The sequence below is a fragment of the Manis javanica genome, chromosome 8 (genome assembly GCF_040802235.1).
Source record: "Manis javanica isolate MJ-LG chromosome 8, MJ_LKY, whole genome shotgun sequence".
Lineage (NCBI taxonomy): Eukaryota > Metazoa > Chordata > Mammalia > Pholidota > Manidae > Manis > Manis javanica.
The window spans coordinates 53,585,383-53,604,176 of NC_133163.1; the positions used below are offsets into that span (position 1 = coordinate 53,585,383).

General features: G+C 36.2%; 2 protein-coding genes across 2 annotated transcripts in view; one reads left to right on the forward strand and one right to left on the reverse strand.

The window, feature by feature from the left end:
• The window catches only part of FANCM (FA complementation group M), an 81,470-nt gene extending 76,433 nt beyond the window's left edge, over positions 1–5,037 (reverse strand). The window contains 3 exon segments of the mRNA XM_037016522.2: positions 1,027–1,104; positions 3,618–3,790; positions 4,338–5,037. Of these exon segments, the coding sequence (XP_036872417.2) occupies positions 1,027–1,104; positions 3,618–3,790; positions 4,338–4,854 (768 nt within the window). The 5' untranslated portion in view covers positions 4,855–5,037.
• A 1,221-nt stretch (positions 5,038–6,258) lies between these two features.
• Positions 6,259–18,698, forward strand: FKBP3 (FKBP prolyl isomerase 3). The gene is made up of 7 exons (XM_037016074.2): positions 6,259–6,446; positions 8,892–8,993; positions 9,616–9,723; positions 14,772–14,907; positions 15,373–15,440; positions 16,993–17,090; positions 18,352–18,698. The coding sequence occupies exons 1-7, from the start codon at positions 6,339–6,341 to the stop codon at positions 18,404–18,406; spliced, it is 675 nt and encodes a 224-aa protein (XP_036871969.1). The 5' UTR covers positions 6,259–6,338; the 3' UTR covers positions 18,407–18,698.
• The last annotated feature ends 96 nt before the right edge of the window (positions 18,699–18,794 follow it).

The following is an 18,794-nucleotide window of genomic DNA, read 5'->3' on the forward strand; positions in this document are numbered from 1 at the left end:
AAATGATACAAAATAACTGAGTAAGTAAAATAATGGAGAGAAGGGACAGCTCTTCATTACAGAAGAATTCAAATTAACAAATGTAAAAGAAATGAGAGAAAGCAGAAACCATGATTAGGCAAATAACAAAAATAACTGTTAAAGTCAAAAGCCATCATTACGTGCTAAAACAGAGTTTTAGCTAAATGTAAATTTAAAATTTACATAATCTCAGAGTATCTCCTCCACAAGATACTTATTAATTGCAAGGGGGAGAGAGTAATTTTAAGATGGAGAAACCCAGAAGACATCACCTTAACCATGTCAAGATTAACAGCACCAGTGAGAAGACAAATGAACCTCACATATTCTGTGATAAAATGCACTGAGAAAGCATCACTTCTGCGGTATTCTTGCCAAAAATGCATAACCTTACTCCAATCGTGAGAAGACATCAAACAAACCCAAATTGAGGGATATTATATAAAATAAGGTCATGGAAGGCAAGACTAAGGAACTGTCACAGATTGGAAGGGGCTAAAGGCAATGTGGGATTCTGGACTGGACTGTGGAACAGGAAAAGACAGTGGTGGGAAAACTGGAAAAATTAAAATAAAGTCTGCAGATTGTTACTGGTATTTTACCAAGGTGGATTTCCTGGTTTTGATTATTTTACTATGGTTACATATGTTAACATAAGGGAAAGTGAGCAAAAGATATACAGAGCCTTCAATTTTTGCAAATTCTGGAAGTCTAAAGTTATTTCAAAAAAACAGAACTGAAAACATTAATAATTTAAAAAACACTTTTACTATTTCAAAACTGAGTTCTTTTAACAAACATCTTTAAGTGATTCTTATGCACACCAAAGTCTGAAAATCACTAATGCAGCAAAACTTCTACAAATATAGAACAAAAGGCTGACATGTTAAAGGAAATGTTAAAGTCCTAATGTCAAAGTAAATACTAGAATAGTAAACTGATGTGGTCCAATACAAAAGCTCTCATTCTCTTAAATGTTAGTGAATGGAAAAACATTTAACTTACCTTTATATCACTACCTGGTGTGGCACTAAGAGCCAAGATTCTAAAGTGATTTGTGTATTTGACTAGTTCTCTTACAACCTTAAAAAAAAAAAGTTATTTAATTTCATATATCAATACAAAAAAAACAGAGATTATGTTAAACAAGCTATTATACATGGTTGATTATTATTATTTCTTATCAAGTGTATTGATGGGTCTAGGGGATGGAACTATCATTAGTCATATTATCTGAAGAGCAAATGATTTAGGTTTATACTCTACACCAATCAAAAAACCTTAGGATTTCTCCTATATATATAAAGCTACAATGTCAAGGCCTAAAACAGAGGCAAATCAGAATGCTCAGAGGGCTAATTTAAGGACAAATGGAAGAAGAGCGTCCACTCGCCATTGCTTCTGCCAGTTTAACCTTACCTCTATAACCACACGTGTATTTGCCAGATTAAGATCAATCACAACATAAAAATAGTAAAAAATAAAACTAATATGAAGTTAGATTTGAAATAAAAACCATTGTTTTAGGAAACTATTTTAAGGAAGTTAGATTTTATGTGGAAGTCTCATAACTTTTAAATTAAGTTTATTCATAAAAGAATAAGGCTAATTTGGGGGAAATTTTATAAATTCAACTATCCTTTTAAATCCTAAAACATTTTCTCAGTGGCACCAAAGCATCATTCTAGACTTTGCAGTTTGAATTAAACACCCACTTCTTTTAAGATTAATGATTAATATAATTAATATTGGATATTTTGCAACACTCCTATACCCCTTCACATGAGGGCCCAGGACAAGGAAAAAGGACCCCTAATAAAATGAGCTGCAGGTACAACTCTCCATATCCATACTTCTGCATTACACATAGGAAACAGTAAAACCGTATTATCTAAAAATAGCTCTATCTCAACCTATATCAAGCACGAATTCAATGAGTCTCAAACTAAATTTTGAGTAATACTCAAAAAATATTATTTATGGAGTTTCTTTTTAACATGATACAGAATTCACATAAAGATAGCACATTCTACTTAACTGATACTTAAATAGAATTGTTCTAATTAAAAACAAAACAAATGAAAGACAAAAATGTCCCTAACACATTACTATTTTCCATCAGGGATTCTCAAGTATTCTGTAGAACAGGAAATAGTGTTTTGTTTATAACCAAGGAAACTACATTCCTGTCAAGCTGGTGTGCCTGTTGATAACTATATTTGTAATATTCAAAGTAGCATAAACACAGCTATTTGGATATTAGGTCAGTGCATTTCTCATTGTACTCAAGAAAAGCATAAACCTTGAAGCTAAGAAAAAAGAAAAACTTAATGCCTAGAAACTTTTTAATGTAAATTAGAATTGCTAAGTATAAGCTAAATCTACAAAATGAATTCCATTAAAAGTAGAACAAAAAAATTTAAATGCACCTCTCAGGCAGAAACCTTAACAAATGGTTCACAAACCTTGACTTGGAAAGATACAAATAAATGGAAAAATATCCATTTCCTGACTGAGATCACCTATAAGATGACAACCCTCCAGAAGACAAGACAGAGATATAATGCAACAACACTTAAAATCCCCAAGGAAATTACTTTTAAAGTCCACAAACTGACACTGAAATTCACCTCTTTGCACTAAATGAAATCGAGTGCAAAATCGAGGGTACTCTATACCCTATCACCAGCTATTACAGTCTTAACTACCTACATTTGATGATTTTCAAATTTGTAATACCAGCCAGAATTCTCCATTGAGATACATACTTCTATCACCCGCTGCCTATTGAAAATCTACAGCTACATTCCTCACAGACACCTAAACTCAACAACCTAAAACTGTACCATCTTTCCACAATACCCCAAATCTTCTCTGCCTCCAGAAGTCTCCATCCTGACTAGTAGTACCAACATCCTCATGATCTTCCAGGTCAGAAGCCTGGGAGTCATTCCAAAGTCCTGATATCATTGTATACCCTGCCTTTAGGCTTTTCTCCTCTAAGCTCTTTCAATCTTAAGTATCATCTCACTAAACATTTTTGTATTTGTCTCCACCACCTGTATCTTCCATGGCCTGTAAAAAGCATTCAAACTGCTAAGCATAAAATACAAATGCCTTCATAATCTGACCCCTTAAGTAGCTCTCCAGCCATACCCCACCTCTTCACAATAGTACTTTATATTCCTATAGTACTTAACTGCAAGGCACTGTATTAGGTATGTTGCATACATTATGTCATCCAATCCTTATAATGCTGATAGTTAAGTATTTTTTTACCTAAGCTGCCAAGAAATGATACTGCATATCCACTTCCAATCTTTGGATTATCTTAGTTCCAAAACTGCATCCATGCCCTATTTTAGATCACTGCCCCAACCATAATTAGGCTCTCACAACTGAAATTAATGATCTTGTTAAGCTTTAAAAAAAAAAGCTCAAACTGGTTTGAATGAAGTATTTCCTATCATCTGCTCTGAGTTAACAGACATATAAGGTTTTGTCATAATACCATTAATAATTCCATCATTAATAATTATTCCCCAAAATACTCTTTAACAAGTTCACACTACAAATACTTTTTAACAAAATATTACCTGGCAATAAGCATAGTTCCCAAGAGCTTTATGAGCTTCATCAATAACTAGACACTTTACTTCAGCAGCAGGACAAGCTCCTCTAGTAAGATCATTTACCATGACTTGAGGTGTAAGAAAAAGGACTCTCTTACTGCCCCAGATTTCTTTCCTGGTGAAAGCTTGAGTAGACCCTGTAAATAAAAGTGACATGCTACATTCTAAACCATTACTTGTAAAATATAAATATCTGGCCTATTTTCAGAATGCATTCCTGCGTTGCTAGTCTGTTTTCAAGAGTTAAACAATTTGACAAACCATTGGAATGCTATATTTTAAAGCCCTGTTGTGATCCAAATGTCAATACTGATTCTCAACGGAAAACCACAACTAGACTGTCTAGAGAATTCCTACAAAATGGCCTAACATTTGAAGAGGAGCAAATTCCTCAACTGGGAAACTGAAGAGGCAAGAAAGTCAGGAAACCTAACGTTCACTTACCAATGCGGTATACACTTACAATCGCTTCAAAATTCTCTGACAAGCTACGGGGCTTCTCCGAAGAGGTAATAAAGCAACCCATTTCATTAGGGCTGGCCTTGCTACAAGCAAATAAGCATATTATGATCTGGGTCTAGTCCACATGGGTGAGGAATTCCTTTAGCTCAATTTCCACCAGAACGAGCGCTCTCCCCTGGAGAGAGCCTTTAATTTCAAATTAACCTATTCTTTCTAAAATACCTGTCATTTCGGCCATGTGGGATTGCGGAATACCCATCACCCGGTAGCAAGCCTCGATCTGCTGTGTCACCAGAGGTTTCGTAGGAGCCATGAAGACTACCTTGCCGGAAGGGAACCAGCGGTAGAAATTGTACATGACCACGGCGGCGATAAAGGTCTTTCCCAACCCGGTGGGCAGACACACCAGCGTGTTGCAGAACAGAGCGGTCCGGGCGATGTGGAGCTGGTAGTCCCGCACTGGGCAATTAGTAGGGTAAATCCACAGGGCGCCCGCTGAGGTGCAGAATCCGCCATTGTCTAGACTCAGTTGCTGCTCCGCCTCGTACACTGCTACCAAGTATACATCATCGTCCGACTCCGGCTGAGCCTCCACACCCTGTGCCGCTGCAGGAAAACGCGCCCTGGAAGTGGCAGGGCTCGGAGGCCGCTCAGTTCCAGACCTGCAACCCGGAGCCCGGGCGGATCGGGAGATGCTAGAGCCCCACGTCTGGAAAAGCGTTCTCTGCCGTCCGCTCATAAGGCCGACGACCACCGCAGGCTTCTCCCAGACGCTAGCAGCTGCAGCAGCTCAACTTCCACGATTCCGCTCCCCATCGGTTACCTCCACACGAAACAGTGGAACCTGAGGGCGGGACTATGGCCAATTGCTCCAGTCGAAAATGCCGCCACTGAATTTGCATTGGGAATATAATTGGCTGGCTTTCCGGAAACCCTCGCGGCCCACCCGGAGACGCATGCGCATTGTTATGGAGTTACTCTAAATGTAGTCCCCCTTTCAGTTTTTTTTTTTTTTTATAGACTTTGAGTTCCGTTTCCGATGACTAGATGTATGGGCCTCACGGTCAAAGTGATATCGTTTAAAATGATAAAAATAAATGACCTTGAGATCTCAGGGACAATAGACACTTATATATTTGTGAACTTAACGTTACTGGGCACCTAATGTGCTTTATTCTTTGTTGACTGTATTTTTAAATCGGAAAAGGTGAAAAACGTGTTTTGATAGAGTTAAATAACTTAAGGCTGAGAAAAAAAAATTCCAGGTCTCCTTTTAGCAGTATTTGGAATGACAATCCATTATTTTAGAATGTTTATTGTCAAAAGGAAAGTGAGTAACTTGGTCCTGATATTCGTTGGAAAAAATTCGAAAGAAAAAAAATCGTCCTAATACTTCAACACCATTACATCTTAACAATGTAGGGCGGTAAGCGTTGGCATGGTATTCTATCCTAGCGATAGCTTTCTACCTCAGACTTGGATACTACTTCCGGCTTCGCCACTCTAAACCTGGAGACTTAACCTCAGTAAATTTGTCTTCTCATATATTGAAGAAAAGTACACACACATCATGAGATCGTTTTGAGCATTAATAATGTCACGTTCTTCACCAACGGCAAGCGACATCCTGCGTGCAGCTTCTATACATTGTTTTGTCAAGTTTCTGAAGTTCCTTTTAGACACTTCCTGTGTTTGTATTTTGGGAATTAAGCGGACAGGTTGTATTTTTGTTTTGTCTCATTTGTGAGTTTTTAAAGGGAGATGGTGTAATATGGGTCGTTCTGATGGACAAAGACAGCCAATTCAGGTGTAAAAATTTAATCTAGAACTAGATAACATGAGACTATATGTCTGAAAGTTGTTGTTTTCTTTAAACGTGTAATGGACTTTAAAAGGCAGAGCAGCCCATGGTAATAACAATTGCGGGTAATGAGTGGTAAATACCACCACCCGCAGAGGTCGCCTCACAGGAGTTGAGTAAGCATAGAGGACACTTTGCGGCCTTCTGCTTGAACCGCCAGAGCCACATCAGCTGGTTTTCAACCCGCCTCAGCAAAGACCTCAAGGCGCTGCCTTGACGTCACTCAAGGACCAGCCCTAATCCCGTGGTGTAGCACAGGGACCCCGCCCCCTAGAGTCCCGTGGGGAGTCCAGCCCCGCCCTGGGGGCGGGGCGAGCCGGCTGTGGCGGGCTGGCTCAGTAGAGCAGAGGCAGCGGGGGAAGATGGCGGCGGCTGTTCCACAGCGGGCCTGGACCGTAGAGCAGCTGCGCAGCGAGCAGCTACCCAAGAAGGATATTATCAAGTTTCTTCAGGACCACGGTTCAGATTCGGTACCAGAGGCGGCGGGGCGGCCAGGCTGGTGCGGCTGAGGGACGCCTCACCCCCCCGGAGATGCCCGTCCATTGCGTATTCCTCTGTGCCCCCGCCCTCGCCCTCCCGCGGCCCGGGGCCTGGTAGGCCGGAGAGGCCCCGCGTGCGCGTGGGAGGCACGCTCCAGCCCCTCGGGCTAGCCCCGCTGGGGCGGAGGGAGGGGAGCAGCCCTACGTCCTGGGCACGCGAGCAGTGGTTGCAGTTAGAATCTCTGGGTTCCCAGTATGGGGGTGGAGGCCTGGAAAAAATAGGAACCCCGGATATACGGGGGGGCGGAGGCGGGCGTCGGAGGACTCGGTCTCGGAGGAGATCCCCTGGAGGGGAGTGCGGGCCACTAGGGAGATGGGAATTGGTATGAAGATTTTTGTGGGAACTGTGTGCGATTTGCATTGCTCGTCGATTGCTAAATACTGAACACTAATGCGTGTGAATTTTTTAAATCTTTAGATAGCCTTTAACTTCCTAAAATATCGACACTATAGTGACATTTTCACCTTTACGCTTGGTGGTATTACATGGCAACTTAGGGTACAGTGGTCTCCCATTGTTAGAAACAAAGAAATCTATTTGACATTATACTCAGCGCCCTGCGTTTTTCAGCCGTCTCCATCTTAACATCACCCGTCTGTAGTCACAAGTTATTTTCGTCACTTTTTTTCTCTTTCGGAAATTAAGATCGTTCATACCTCTTAAATTTGATGAACGAACTGCACAATTTGTTGGGCACGCGGCAAGCATACATGTTCGGAAATAGAAGCAGCAATCTATGTGATTTCTCAACCATTTTTTATGTTCAAAATTTGCATTTAGAAAAATTATTTTTGGCTTTTTTGGTGAGGAATGTAGTTTATTTTGATTTTGAGGGACCTTGAAGGGTATATAATAGTTATTCTCCAGCTTCCAGTTACATACTCCTAAATGATTATCCTGACATCAGCAAATGTTTATTCAACATACACAGCAAAAACAAGGAGAAAAAGACCATCCTTCAGGGATACCATTTTATATCATTTTACCATGTTAGTGGAATTTCTCTTAAACCAGTTCTTGTATCAGCTAGAACAATAGATTAGAATGGGCATATCACTTATTAACATTTAATGCCTCAATACTGTACTTGATCAAATTCTTATAAAACAGATCACCCCAATATGGAACATAAAACTAGCCTACATGGGACAATTTCAAGACGTGAATTATCAAAATATTTTTGTAACATTAAGTGCACCTTCACCAATGTTCATTCATATACGTACATCTCTATTTGACAATCACTATTTTATTGATCGTAAAATACCAAGGAGATGTTCATATTTTGGATATTTTGCTAGAACCTTGCTAAAGAAATCACAAGAGTGCAAAAGCAATCGATTACTTCTGTTTAATCGAAGTAGCTTTTCTTCCTCAGCCTTTATTATTTAGAACATTTCTCTAAGATGGAGAGAGGAGAAGCATAGGGAAAAAAAATACAATAGTGATAGTGTTAGAAAAACTGCTTTATCAAAAGGTTAGAAGATGCCAGAGCACAAATTTGAGAAAGTAACAAAATGAGGAATCAAACAAGAACCATAAGGCAGAACAGGAAGCAGAATAAAAGAGAAACGAAGTTATTAACATCCCCATGTTACATGATTTTGAGATGAAATTATTTCAGTTTGATATTTCAGTAGTAGTAGTTTGTTGCCCATCTGCCAACTAAAGTCTTGAGAGAAATGGAACTCTTACTTTATTAAACATGTATTAATCACAAAGCTGATAAGAGTTCTTACTGTGTAACAGACTCTGCTAAATGCATTATTGCATTTATCCTTACAACATATCCTCTGATACAGAGGCTGTTACTAATCTGCTACGATACAGAAACTGAATCTTTAGGAAAGTTCAGTCCCTTGTCTAAGATCAGACAGCTAGGATTTTAACCCAGATGGTCTCACTTCTCAGCTCATATACTTAACCACTATATATCCAGCACTGTGTAACAATGCTTCCCAGTCTGCCAGGAATGGGTTACAGACTGGTCAAAATAGCTATGCTCAAAGTGGTTAGAGGCTCCTAGGGCCAGGGCCAAGTAACATCCTGCCAGGAGCTGCTTTGTCCACAGAATGTGCTTGCTGTATACATGTCTTTTCTGTGAATTCCATGATGGGAAAAGGGTTAGTATGCACCATTGTAACCCCTACATAATATTAAAGTTCCAGTTTTGTGAATACTTTTTACATAAATACTCAATGGTTTTAAAATATTTTTGTTGTTTTGAAATAGGGTATAAAGTATGGTGCTTATTTCATTACTTCTTTCATTAGTAGTACTATTAAAAACTTAATTGCTAACATAAAAGGTCATTTTCTAATTTTAGATGTTTCTTACATGAGGGAAATTATTTTAACTAGTTTTTTTCTTTATAGTTTCTTGCAGAACATAAGTTATTAGGAAACATTAAAAATGTGGCCAAGACAGCTAATAAGGACCATTTGGTTACAGCCTATAACCATCTTTTTGAAAGCAAGGTATGTGTTATTTTATTACCAGAATATCATTTTAGATATTTTATTCCCAAGAGGTTTTAAGTGGCATTTATTTGCAGAATATGTTGAAGTTTTTTCACCTGCATTTTTTAACTGTAATTATTGATGGACAGCTGTCAAATCTAGCAAGCAATCTTCATTTTGGCAGGATATTTTGGTATATTGAAAGAAAGCCAGATTTTTAAAATAATTCCCTAATAGTTTAAGACAAATTCTTAAGGATACTAAAAAAATATAAATCCAAGGTAAGTTCCATTTCATTAATGAATTTAAAATCTTGGTTAGACTAGCGTTTAGGAAAACAAATTTCTAAAAATTCTTCAGTATTTGTTCAGTATGAAATGACCATCTTCCACAGAAAATTAAGAGAGTTGTTTGAATAGTATTCATCTCTCTGAGTTTGAGTTGGCCTTTCTAAAGGTCATGCTTCTTCTTTCAGAATTTGTTTTGTGAAATGGAAATAATTCCATTTATTTACATTTGAGTTATGTAGCCTGTATTCATGGATGCAGATTTCATTTAATTGAGAAGCTGAAAATCTAAATGTCCCTCCAGGCTTTTACCCTGACCTGAATATGATAAACATTAGAATGTTTCTTTACAGCGTTTCAAGGGTACTGAAAGTATAAGTAAAGTGGCTGAGCAGGTAAAAAATGTGAAGCTTAATGAAGATAAACCCAAAGAAACCAAGTCCGAAGAGACACTGGATGAGGTTTGTATACAGTAATCTGTTTTTATTTCTCATAGTAAGGGATAGTGAGTATGGCTACTACTAGAGAACCAAACACTGATTCAAGAATGTGTTATATCTCTTATGTGGACTTGAATCAGAAAAAAAGCCAAAGAACCAGTGCTTTACAGTTAGTTTTCCTGTGAAATACCTCTAGCCTTGTATTTTATATTGCTTCTATGTCTGGAAAGAACTTCTGAGCTTCCAAAGCTATTTTAAGATCCTGATTCTATAGCCAGTTGGACTGAGCTAAAGAAACTTCATTTTGATTATTTTTAGCTTTTTCTAATGTACATGGTATCCTTGGGAATAGAAATAGCCCAGGCCAGGCTGCAGGGTGTGGATGAATCTGTCTCATCTTTCCCAACCTAGGTTTTTTATTTTGGTACAAAGGTTTGAAGAACCAGCTAAAACGATTTCTGAAAAAGGACAGCTCTTAGAGCAGTAGCAGCAGAGCTCAAAAGATTATAATCTTGCCATTCCCAATAATATATTAAGATCACCCATTCCTAGCTGTCTTAGGTATCATTGATGATAATGTAATAATAATATTCTTTTGGTGGTGTAAAAAGGCATAGGCTAATGATGAAGGTGTAGCATTCAGATACTTGTGGACATAGTTTAAGTTCAGGTTTAGAATCAATAAAAGATTATATAACTAAAGCTAGTTAATCTCTGATATTTTCCTGTTTGTTGAAAATAACAGTTTTTATGGGTGTGTACACACAGTAAAGCTATTTATCACAACTACTATTTGATAATTGTTTATGTACTGGTAAATATTAATAGCTATTAAGGTAAATAAACATACAGTAATTACTAAAAGGGTTACAGAAGTAATTGGCAACCCATTTTACCTTCCAGAAAATTAGAATAAGGGAGGTATGAGGTGGCAGATAGTATTGAGAGTTAAGAAAAAGAGAATTAACAGATAAAAGGAAAATGCTGTAAGGGCTGGAGACCATCTAGAGAGATCTTTTGAGGATCCTAAACTATATCCTTTTAAGACTATTTCATCTCATTTAACTGGCCAGCCTGAGCCCAATCATATGTTCTCATTGTCTTCCTAACACCTAGATTCCATAGCCTCTTGGCCAACACTGTGCTGATTGCTATCTGCTTTCTCTGTTCATGCTTTGAAGACTGCAGAGCAAACACTCTGAAGAAAAAGAATCCTAAAACTGTTTATTTGGCTTGGGATAAGTTCATGCTTAATATGAGCCAGGAATGTTTTCTGGTTTCACTGCTACTCAGCAACTTTTATACCATCCCTTATTGAATTCCTTATCATGTTGCCCACATAAACTACCTGACACGTTCTGACAAATCCTCAATCCTCTTACTTATCTCATTGTATATTCCTGTGTCCTATTTTACCAAAATGTTATAACCATTCTTTTCTTCACAGCTTTAAAGTTCTCTGAATCTTTGGCTCTCTTTTTCTTTCCTCCTCCTCAGAACTAATGTTGCCCAACGTCTCCCTTCTTTTTCAAACCTTCATTCCTTTTTGATTCTCAAGCATCCCAAGGCCTCAGCCCTGGAGTGTTGGAAAAGTCACTAATCTCCTGCCTTCATTCTCTTTATCCTTTTAGCCCCAAAATGGCTATTCTGCAAAGCTTTCTAAAATAATATTTTGATCCTGCTCAAAAATCTTAAGTAATTATGTACTGTCTAGAACTGCATTGTCCAATACAGTAGTCACCAGCCATATGTGGCTGCTGAACACTTTCTGGCCCAAACTGAAATGTTTTCAGTATAAAATATGCACTCAATTTCAAAGGCTTAGTATGAATTCTTTTTAAAAATGTGAAGTCTCTCTTTTTTTATATGGATTACACATTGAAATATTACTTTGGATGTTCTGGTTTAATATAGCAACTAGACAGTTTAAAATATATTTGTGACTCTATTATGTATTTCTTTTGACCAGCATTCTTGGCATAAAATCCTTTATAGTATCTGGACCCTGCCCAACTCCATATTTACTACTTCTAAAAAAATATTCTTTGGCAACAATGTCTGTTCATTGTCTACTCAACTGCCATTTCCCACTTCCACACTTTTATTTCTTGCTTAGTGTGTCTTTCTTCTTAACCTCCCTATTTGTTCTGTGTCTCCTTTGAGACCCAGGTTATGGGCTCATTTCTTCCTCAAGGTTCCACCATTCCAGACTTTACTGCATACCTAACTGAATAAATTACAGTAGCACATTATATTATTTAGTTCTACCTTATTTTAATATGAAGAACTTTGTCTAATAACTCTTACTGGATTTTAAATTAGTCATAGTCAATATATTTATTGTCTTGTATGTATAAAATAGTGTTGAGGAAAGTTTCCAAGTATGAATGAATATTGGACAAGAGATAAAGTATAAGTTGGGGCAGGAACTCACACTCAGCAATCAAAAATGACTATTAAAAGTACTCAAGCCAAAAATTTGAGATTCTTCTTTATACTCCTTCACATGTAGTCATCTCTGAATTCTGTTAATTCTGCATAAATATATCTCAAAATTTCATGTTTTGTCATAATCACTGTTTATACCCTAGTACAGATCTAGACTACTATACTTATCTTTTCTTACGAGTCTCCCCATTCCCACTTTTGATTCCTTACCCATTTTTCACACTGGGTCATAGCAATCTGTTTAAAACACAAACCTGATTCTTTAATTTCTCTGCTTCAACTCGTAATTGGCTGCTCAGTGACCTAAAAATAAAAACTCAAGATTCTTAACTTGTGCTTTATGCCTTTCCAGCTTCATCTCATACCATTCTCTCCTTCATTCCCTCATTTCTTGCTCTTCCCTGCTATGAAAATGTTATTCTGTTATACACCTTATCCTCATTCACCTGAATAACAATCCTCTTATCCTTCAATGTACAATTTAAACACATTACTTCAGAGAAACCTCTTCCAGCCTAAAGCCATGCTGGGCCATTATGTCACTGTGTCATTCTCGTCAGCACCCTGTGCTTCCTTTATAGGTCTCATAATATGTGTAGTTATACACGTGTCTATATTCTCTGCTAGAGGGAAGGCCAGGACCATGTTCTGCCAGCTCACCTATGTATCTCCAGTTTCTAATGCATAGAACATACTGAAATATTTCTTGAATTATAGGAGTAATTATGTAATATACTTTTTTTAGAGGTTGTGATGTGATCCAGTTAATTGCTATTGTAATCATTATTCTCAAAATTCCTTCCAAGTATCTCATTCAGGCCCAGTCTCAGCAATGTAGTTCTTTTCATCACTCTGGACTAAGAAATTGCTGCAAATCCAGGTCTATTCAAGCACATAACTCCAGGATAGCCTTGGGACTATTCACTTAGTGAAATGTTGTAAGAATCTTTCCACATTGTTAAAAACCAACTATTATATTACCATAAATGTGGTTATTCTGCCATTATGGATAATAGTGTACTGAATAACTACATAATGATTTTCTCCTATTTCAAATTACTTCTTGAGCATATATTTGTGTAAGTAGAATTATTATTTATCACACTTTTAACATTGTTGAATTGCATTCCAAAGAGATGACAACAGTTTACACTGCAACCAGTAGACACCTTACCATTTACAGTAAGCATTTCTCACTGAAAAAAACTTGGACTGAGCTTCTCAGGGAGAAACTTAATGCTTACTTGTATAACACACATTGTACTCAAGCTGCAAATGGGATTTGCTTTTGGTTTAGGGAGGCAGTCTAACTTTAGTTGGAAGGGCTAATTCTCAGACTCTTAATAGGGCTATACCCTATATCCAGGCCTTACTTTCTGTATAAAAAATAGGGGAAAGGCTTCCAGGTTGCTGTGAGGTTAAATTAATTGATGTAGAAAAAATAAGAAAAAGACATATATAATACCTGACATTCCATATTTGCCTGAGAGTACTAAAGTGGTTAAAATCATAGGTTTTATATCCAACACTACCTAGTTTCCAATCCTACTCAGCTACTTAGGAGCTGTAGGACATTAACCAGGTTACTTAACCACTCCATCCTTATGTTGCCTTATCTGTAAATTAGGAGTAATAGTACCTGCTTCATAAAGTAATGACAATTTAAAGAATTAATTATGTAAAACATTTGGAATAGTGCCCAGCATATGGAGGGCACTCAGTAGACTTTAACTGTCATTATCACTATTGTTTGAGGTATCTGTGGAAATAACAGGGGCTTTGGAATCAAACCCAAGTCCATATTCATTTTCTACTAGTCATTAACTCTGTTGCATAAATTTCCTGAGTATCAGTCTCTTCATCTGCAAAAATGCAAGCTGGTGAAATTTCCTTCAGAGGACTGTTATTAGCATTAAGTGGGATGGAATGTGTTCAAATACTAAGTGTTTAATATCTCTTATTTCCTTTCCCATTATTCAATGTTCTATAATGTAAAATTCTACATATTCTTAAGCTTGACTAAGAAATTGCTTTCCTCACATATATAATCCACCATTGATTAGATTAGCCTTTAGCTTTTTTAAAGAAGGCCCTGATAATCTTTGTTTTAAGAGGTAATTTCTATGGTAATTAAGCTAACTTCTATAGACAGTTGTTCACTGTATGAACTTACTTCAAGTTCAGGAACAGATGCAATGTTACATTCTAACTGAATATAATAAAATAGTAATACTAATCACTGATGCTGACAATTCAGATCTTTGAAAAGATACCACAATGCTCTATTTAATGCCTTACAATTTTATAGTAAATAGTAATGATATTTCTAACCTTGGAAAATACTGAATTTTAGGTTTTGTTGAATGATTAACAGAATCTTGTCAAAACAAGATTGGTTTCCAAAACTGGAAGTTATTTGAAATTAAATAATACATAATATTCTCATCACAGACTACAAATGAAACTATGAGATTTTTTAGCTCATAGAGGTGAACCAGAGGCAAAGTTACCAAATCCATGAAACTGACTGGACTTAGGTGACAGCTGGTTGTCTAAGTATTATTCTCTGTCATCCTTCTAAAAGAAGGACATCAATTAGTAACTATTGTTTTTGTGTTTAGGGTCCACCCAAATACACAAAATCTGTTCTTAAAAAAGGAGATAAAACCAACTTTCCCAAAAAGGGAGATGTTGTTCACTGCTGGTATACAGGAACACTACAGGATGGGACTGTTTTTGATACTAATATTCAAACAAGTAAGTCTAAATGTAATTGTATCTTTTTTGCTTTCAGGCACTGCAGAATATTTGTGTAGTAGGCGAATAACTAGCAGTGCCTTTCTCTTGGTTGTCACTTTTTTCCAGAAGTCGTTTACCCCTGTGTTTTACAGGGAAGATGTCTTTAGTTCACTACTTATTGGCGAGGTAAATAAAAGACTTCTTGGTCACCGGAAAGCAAAAATAAACCAGTCTAAACTTGATTAATGTCCCAAAGTGAAGCATATAAAAAGCCACAATAGTGTGCTATTTTAGTGGTGTAAATATAGGTCCTTCCCATCTCCCCCTTTAGGCCATAATTATTTGTGCATCCAGAATTTTATGAATTATCTGGCTTTCTAAATTTTTCTTTTCAAATGACTTAAATCACTGTTTTTCCAACAATTTAATTTCATTATTAAAACTTAATTTCATCATTAATTATTAGGAAAATTTGTTTTACAGGTTCAAAGAAGAAGAAAAATGCCAAGCCTTTAAGTTTTAAGGTTGGGATAGGCAAAGTTATCAGAGGAGTAAGTAAAAAGTGGCAATGAATCAAAGATACTCTGGCACATGCTACTTGTGGTATAGTACTGTAAAGAACTAGGATTGGAGATAACTATAATAACAATCTTTGGAGTCTGACAAATCAGATGCTGTCATTGCTAACTGATGTGGCACAATTTCTCCTATAAAATGACAGTACAGCTCACCTCAAGGTTGTTAAAAGATTAAATGAGCTTAAAGCATACAATATTTTCTTCCATACATATTCCCTTTTATTATTTTTTTCTTCATAAGGCAATTCTTAAAATATTTGGCTTTCCAAATTTGTCTGTAAGATTATTGTAAAATATCTTATAGCTGTTGTACCACTTATACATAACCGAAAAAGGTAAAATATATGTTCCACTTAAGTACTAATAGAAGCAAGAATTTGTTCTGTAGTCTTCTTACCCCTCACAATTTAGGCTCAAACATCAGAAAATCTTTCAAACATAAAGTTGCTTCTACCCACCCTTACAGTTCAGAGATAACAGAAGGAAACTGATTAAGGTATAAGGTAAGCATGAGCTTAACTTACCACTGTTGTGTACAAAAGCAGGTAAAAGCACAGGGCTGATTATCAGCTTCTCTGAATCAAAGTTACCATGCTAGGAGGGCCCACTTACTGTTTTAAATTTTCTTTACTCATAACATCAGACACTAATTTCTAAAAAGCCTATTTATGAGAACCCTCAATATGTTACTCTTTGTACTGTGGGTAAGTCCTAAAATAGGGTTTGTTCATATCCGGAGCCCAAAATAGAATGTAAAACATCTTAAAATTAAGGGTTTAGTTAAAAATGACCTTAACTGCTATTTGATTATACCAAACTGATAGCAATTTTATAGCAAGTTGAGCTACGTTTTGTATTTCTATTAACTAATTTGCTTACTGGTAAATTTCTTATCATCAACCATATTCTTTTTTTCTAGTATGTGACAGATTATCTCTATCCCTTGAGTTTTAGGTAATTGTGACATTTCAACAGAGTATATCAGTAATGTATTCTGCATCCTATCATGTTGATTCACATATTTTTGGTAACTGGCTTTAAGATCCATATTTGGACAAAATGGAGCAGCAGTCCAGAAACCTCTATCATTCCTTTGAATAGTTAGTTTTACCTTCTGCAAAAGATCTTAATGCCCTAACATGTAGTTATTTTATATGCCATCATGACTCCACTATTACAATTTGGTAATCTTAAGAATATCTTAGAGTGAGTACTTGTTTATCCCTGTAAAAACAAATTTACAACTTTGTTCTATATGTGTCCCTAATAAACTGGTTTCCATAATGTATGACATGCTACAGTTTACAAAAGTGCTTTTACATTATATTAGAGGAAGTTTTACAATAAAAAATTGCTGTTCAATACATCCTTTTTCTTTTTCATTGAGGAAATAAAGGACAAAGATTACCATAGGCATAGTGAAATCTAGTAACAATGCTTTTTTGTATGTAATTTTCCCTCTCTTATGGTTTTGCCTGTGTTTTTACAAATATTATTAGTTTTGGTTTTATGTTCTTGCCTTCAGTGGGATGAAGCACTCTTGACTATGAGTAAAGGAGAAAAGGCTCGACTGGAGATTGAACCAGAATGGGCTTATGGAAAGAAAGGACAGCCTGATGCCAAGTATCCTTTTTCTCTTTGCAATTACAGAAAACACTTAAGAAAGATGACCTGAAAGTACAAAAGATGCTGTCTAGGTTAACCTCCAGAACAGGAATCCTGTCCAAACCAGTCTTCCTGATATTTAGATGCTTTTGTGTCAACACATAAATAATAGTTAATATTTTGTAAACCGTTCTTAGCCTGATGTATTCAAACTTGAGCTGGAATCTACCATTTTTCCTCTTAGATTTTTAATTTTCAAAACCTAAACTGTAAAGTTTAAGTTTTTATCTTTGAAAGTCAACTGTTAATGTTTGAAGGGTTTACTTCAAGGACTTAAGATGCCCAATACAAACAACTGTAGCAAACTGTAGGATACAAATATGACTTATGGTAACTTTCTGCTACAGTATAATTTCAGACAGTTACATGTTAGTCAAAGTTTAAAAGTGGAACACATGCTGGGGATCACTAGTTGTGAAATGGAGACAATGATTCCAACATAGTTTTAGCATTTGTGATTACTACTAATGACAATACTTTTCTTTAAGGCCATTTGTGAACATTAAGGGACCAAAAAAAAAAGAAAAGAAAAAAAAACACATGACTATCTGACTAGAACAATACGATAGCTAAGTAGGAAGGTAGTTTTTTCTGTTGTTTGTTCCATCCCTTGGACCAGTCAGAGTAATTTTGGAGGGGAAAAAAATCAGGAAGTCATCTTCAGTCTTATTACTGAAAAATATTTGAGAATGTAACAAACCTCTTTTAAGCCTATCAAAATCAGATGGTCAACTACAGCTCCCTCTCCCTAATGTGAAGCATCTCAAGACCAATCAGATAAAACATTCTTAACTGTATTCATCTTAAATTTCACAGAAAATATCAAGTACTATCTCATATGAACTTTAATAGAACTTACATACCAGTTAGATTGGAAAAAAAATTTTTTTTTTTTTTTTTTTTTGGTGGAGTGATGAGTAGCAGCTGACATTAAGTGGTAGCTAATTTGGGAGTACTAGTGAGGTACCTAGGGAGGGAAGATCATAAACCAAGTTCACCTTAACTAATCAGCCTATACCAATAGTTGTGATCTCCATTCATAAAGATACTTTTAGGAAACACTAGGCTCATATATGTATTAGCCTCTGAATCGATTATAAAGCACTTCCTTATAGGGTTTAATTACCAATATCCAGTATACATAATTATAGTTTGAGACCAAAGTTACTAAGAAGGAGAGAAGCAGTTTTTATCAAATTTACCTTGACTTCTTCAACAGGATTCCACCAAATGCAAAACTCATTTTTGAAGTGGAATTAGTGGACATTGATTGAAACAGCAATGCTTTAGATATAATGACAGCAACAATAAAACAAAGCTTTGAAGAAACTTATGTAACTAAATTAGAGCTGGTTACTATTATAAGGAAGAGTCAACTAGAAAATTCAAGGAGTTAAAACTTATTTACTGGATCCCCCACTATTAAGAAATGTAATGTGTCATTAATCCCTGAAGTTTAAAATATTTTACTACAACTGTGTAAAATGTTGGTTAAGGAGAACTGATTTTACTTTTACCTCATGTTGTAAACTGAAAGGGTCAATAAAAATGTACCCAGTGTCTTGATTTGTTTGTTGTTTATATATTAATGTTCTGATTTAGGTTAACAAGGACTAAGACATCAAACCAGAGAGTTAAAATACTTGTCTTAAAAATCTTTTA

Bases quoted from the DNA above. Each gene is read 5' to 3' on its own strand.
- FKBP3 (XM_037016074.2), top strand. From the start codon at position 6,339: ATGGCGGCGGCTGTTCCACAGCGGGCCTGGACCGTAGAGCAGCTGCGC. The intron at 9,724-14,771 runs GTTTGTATACAG...TTTTGTGTTTAG, and splicing joins CCGAAGAGACACTGGATGAG to GGTCCACCCAAATACACAAA. The intron at 14,908-15,372 runs GTAAGTCTAAAT...TTTGTTTTACAG, and splicing joins TGATACTAATATTCAAACAA to GTTCAAAGAAGAAGAAAAAT.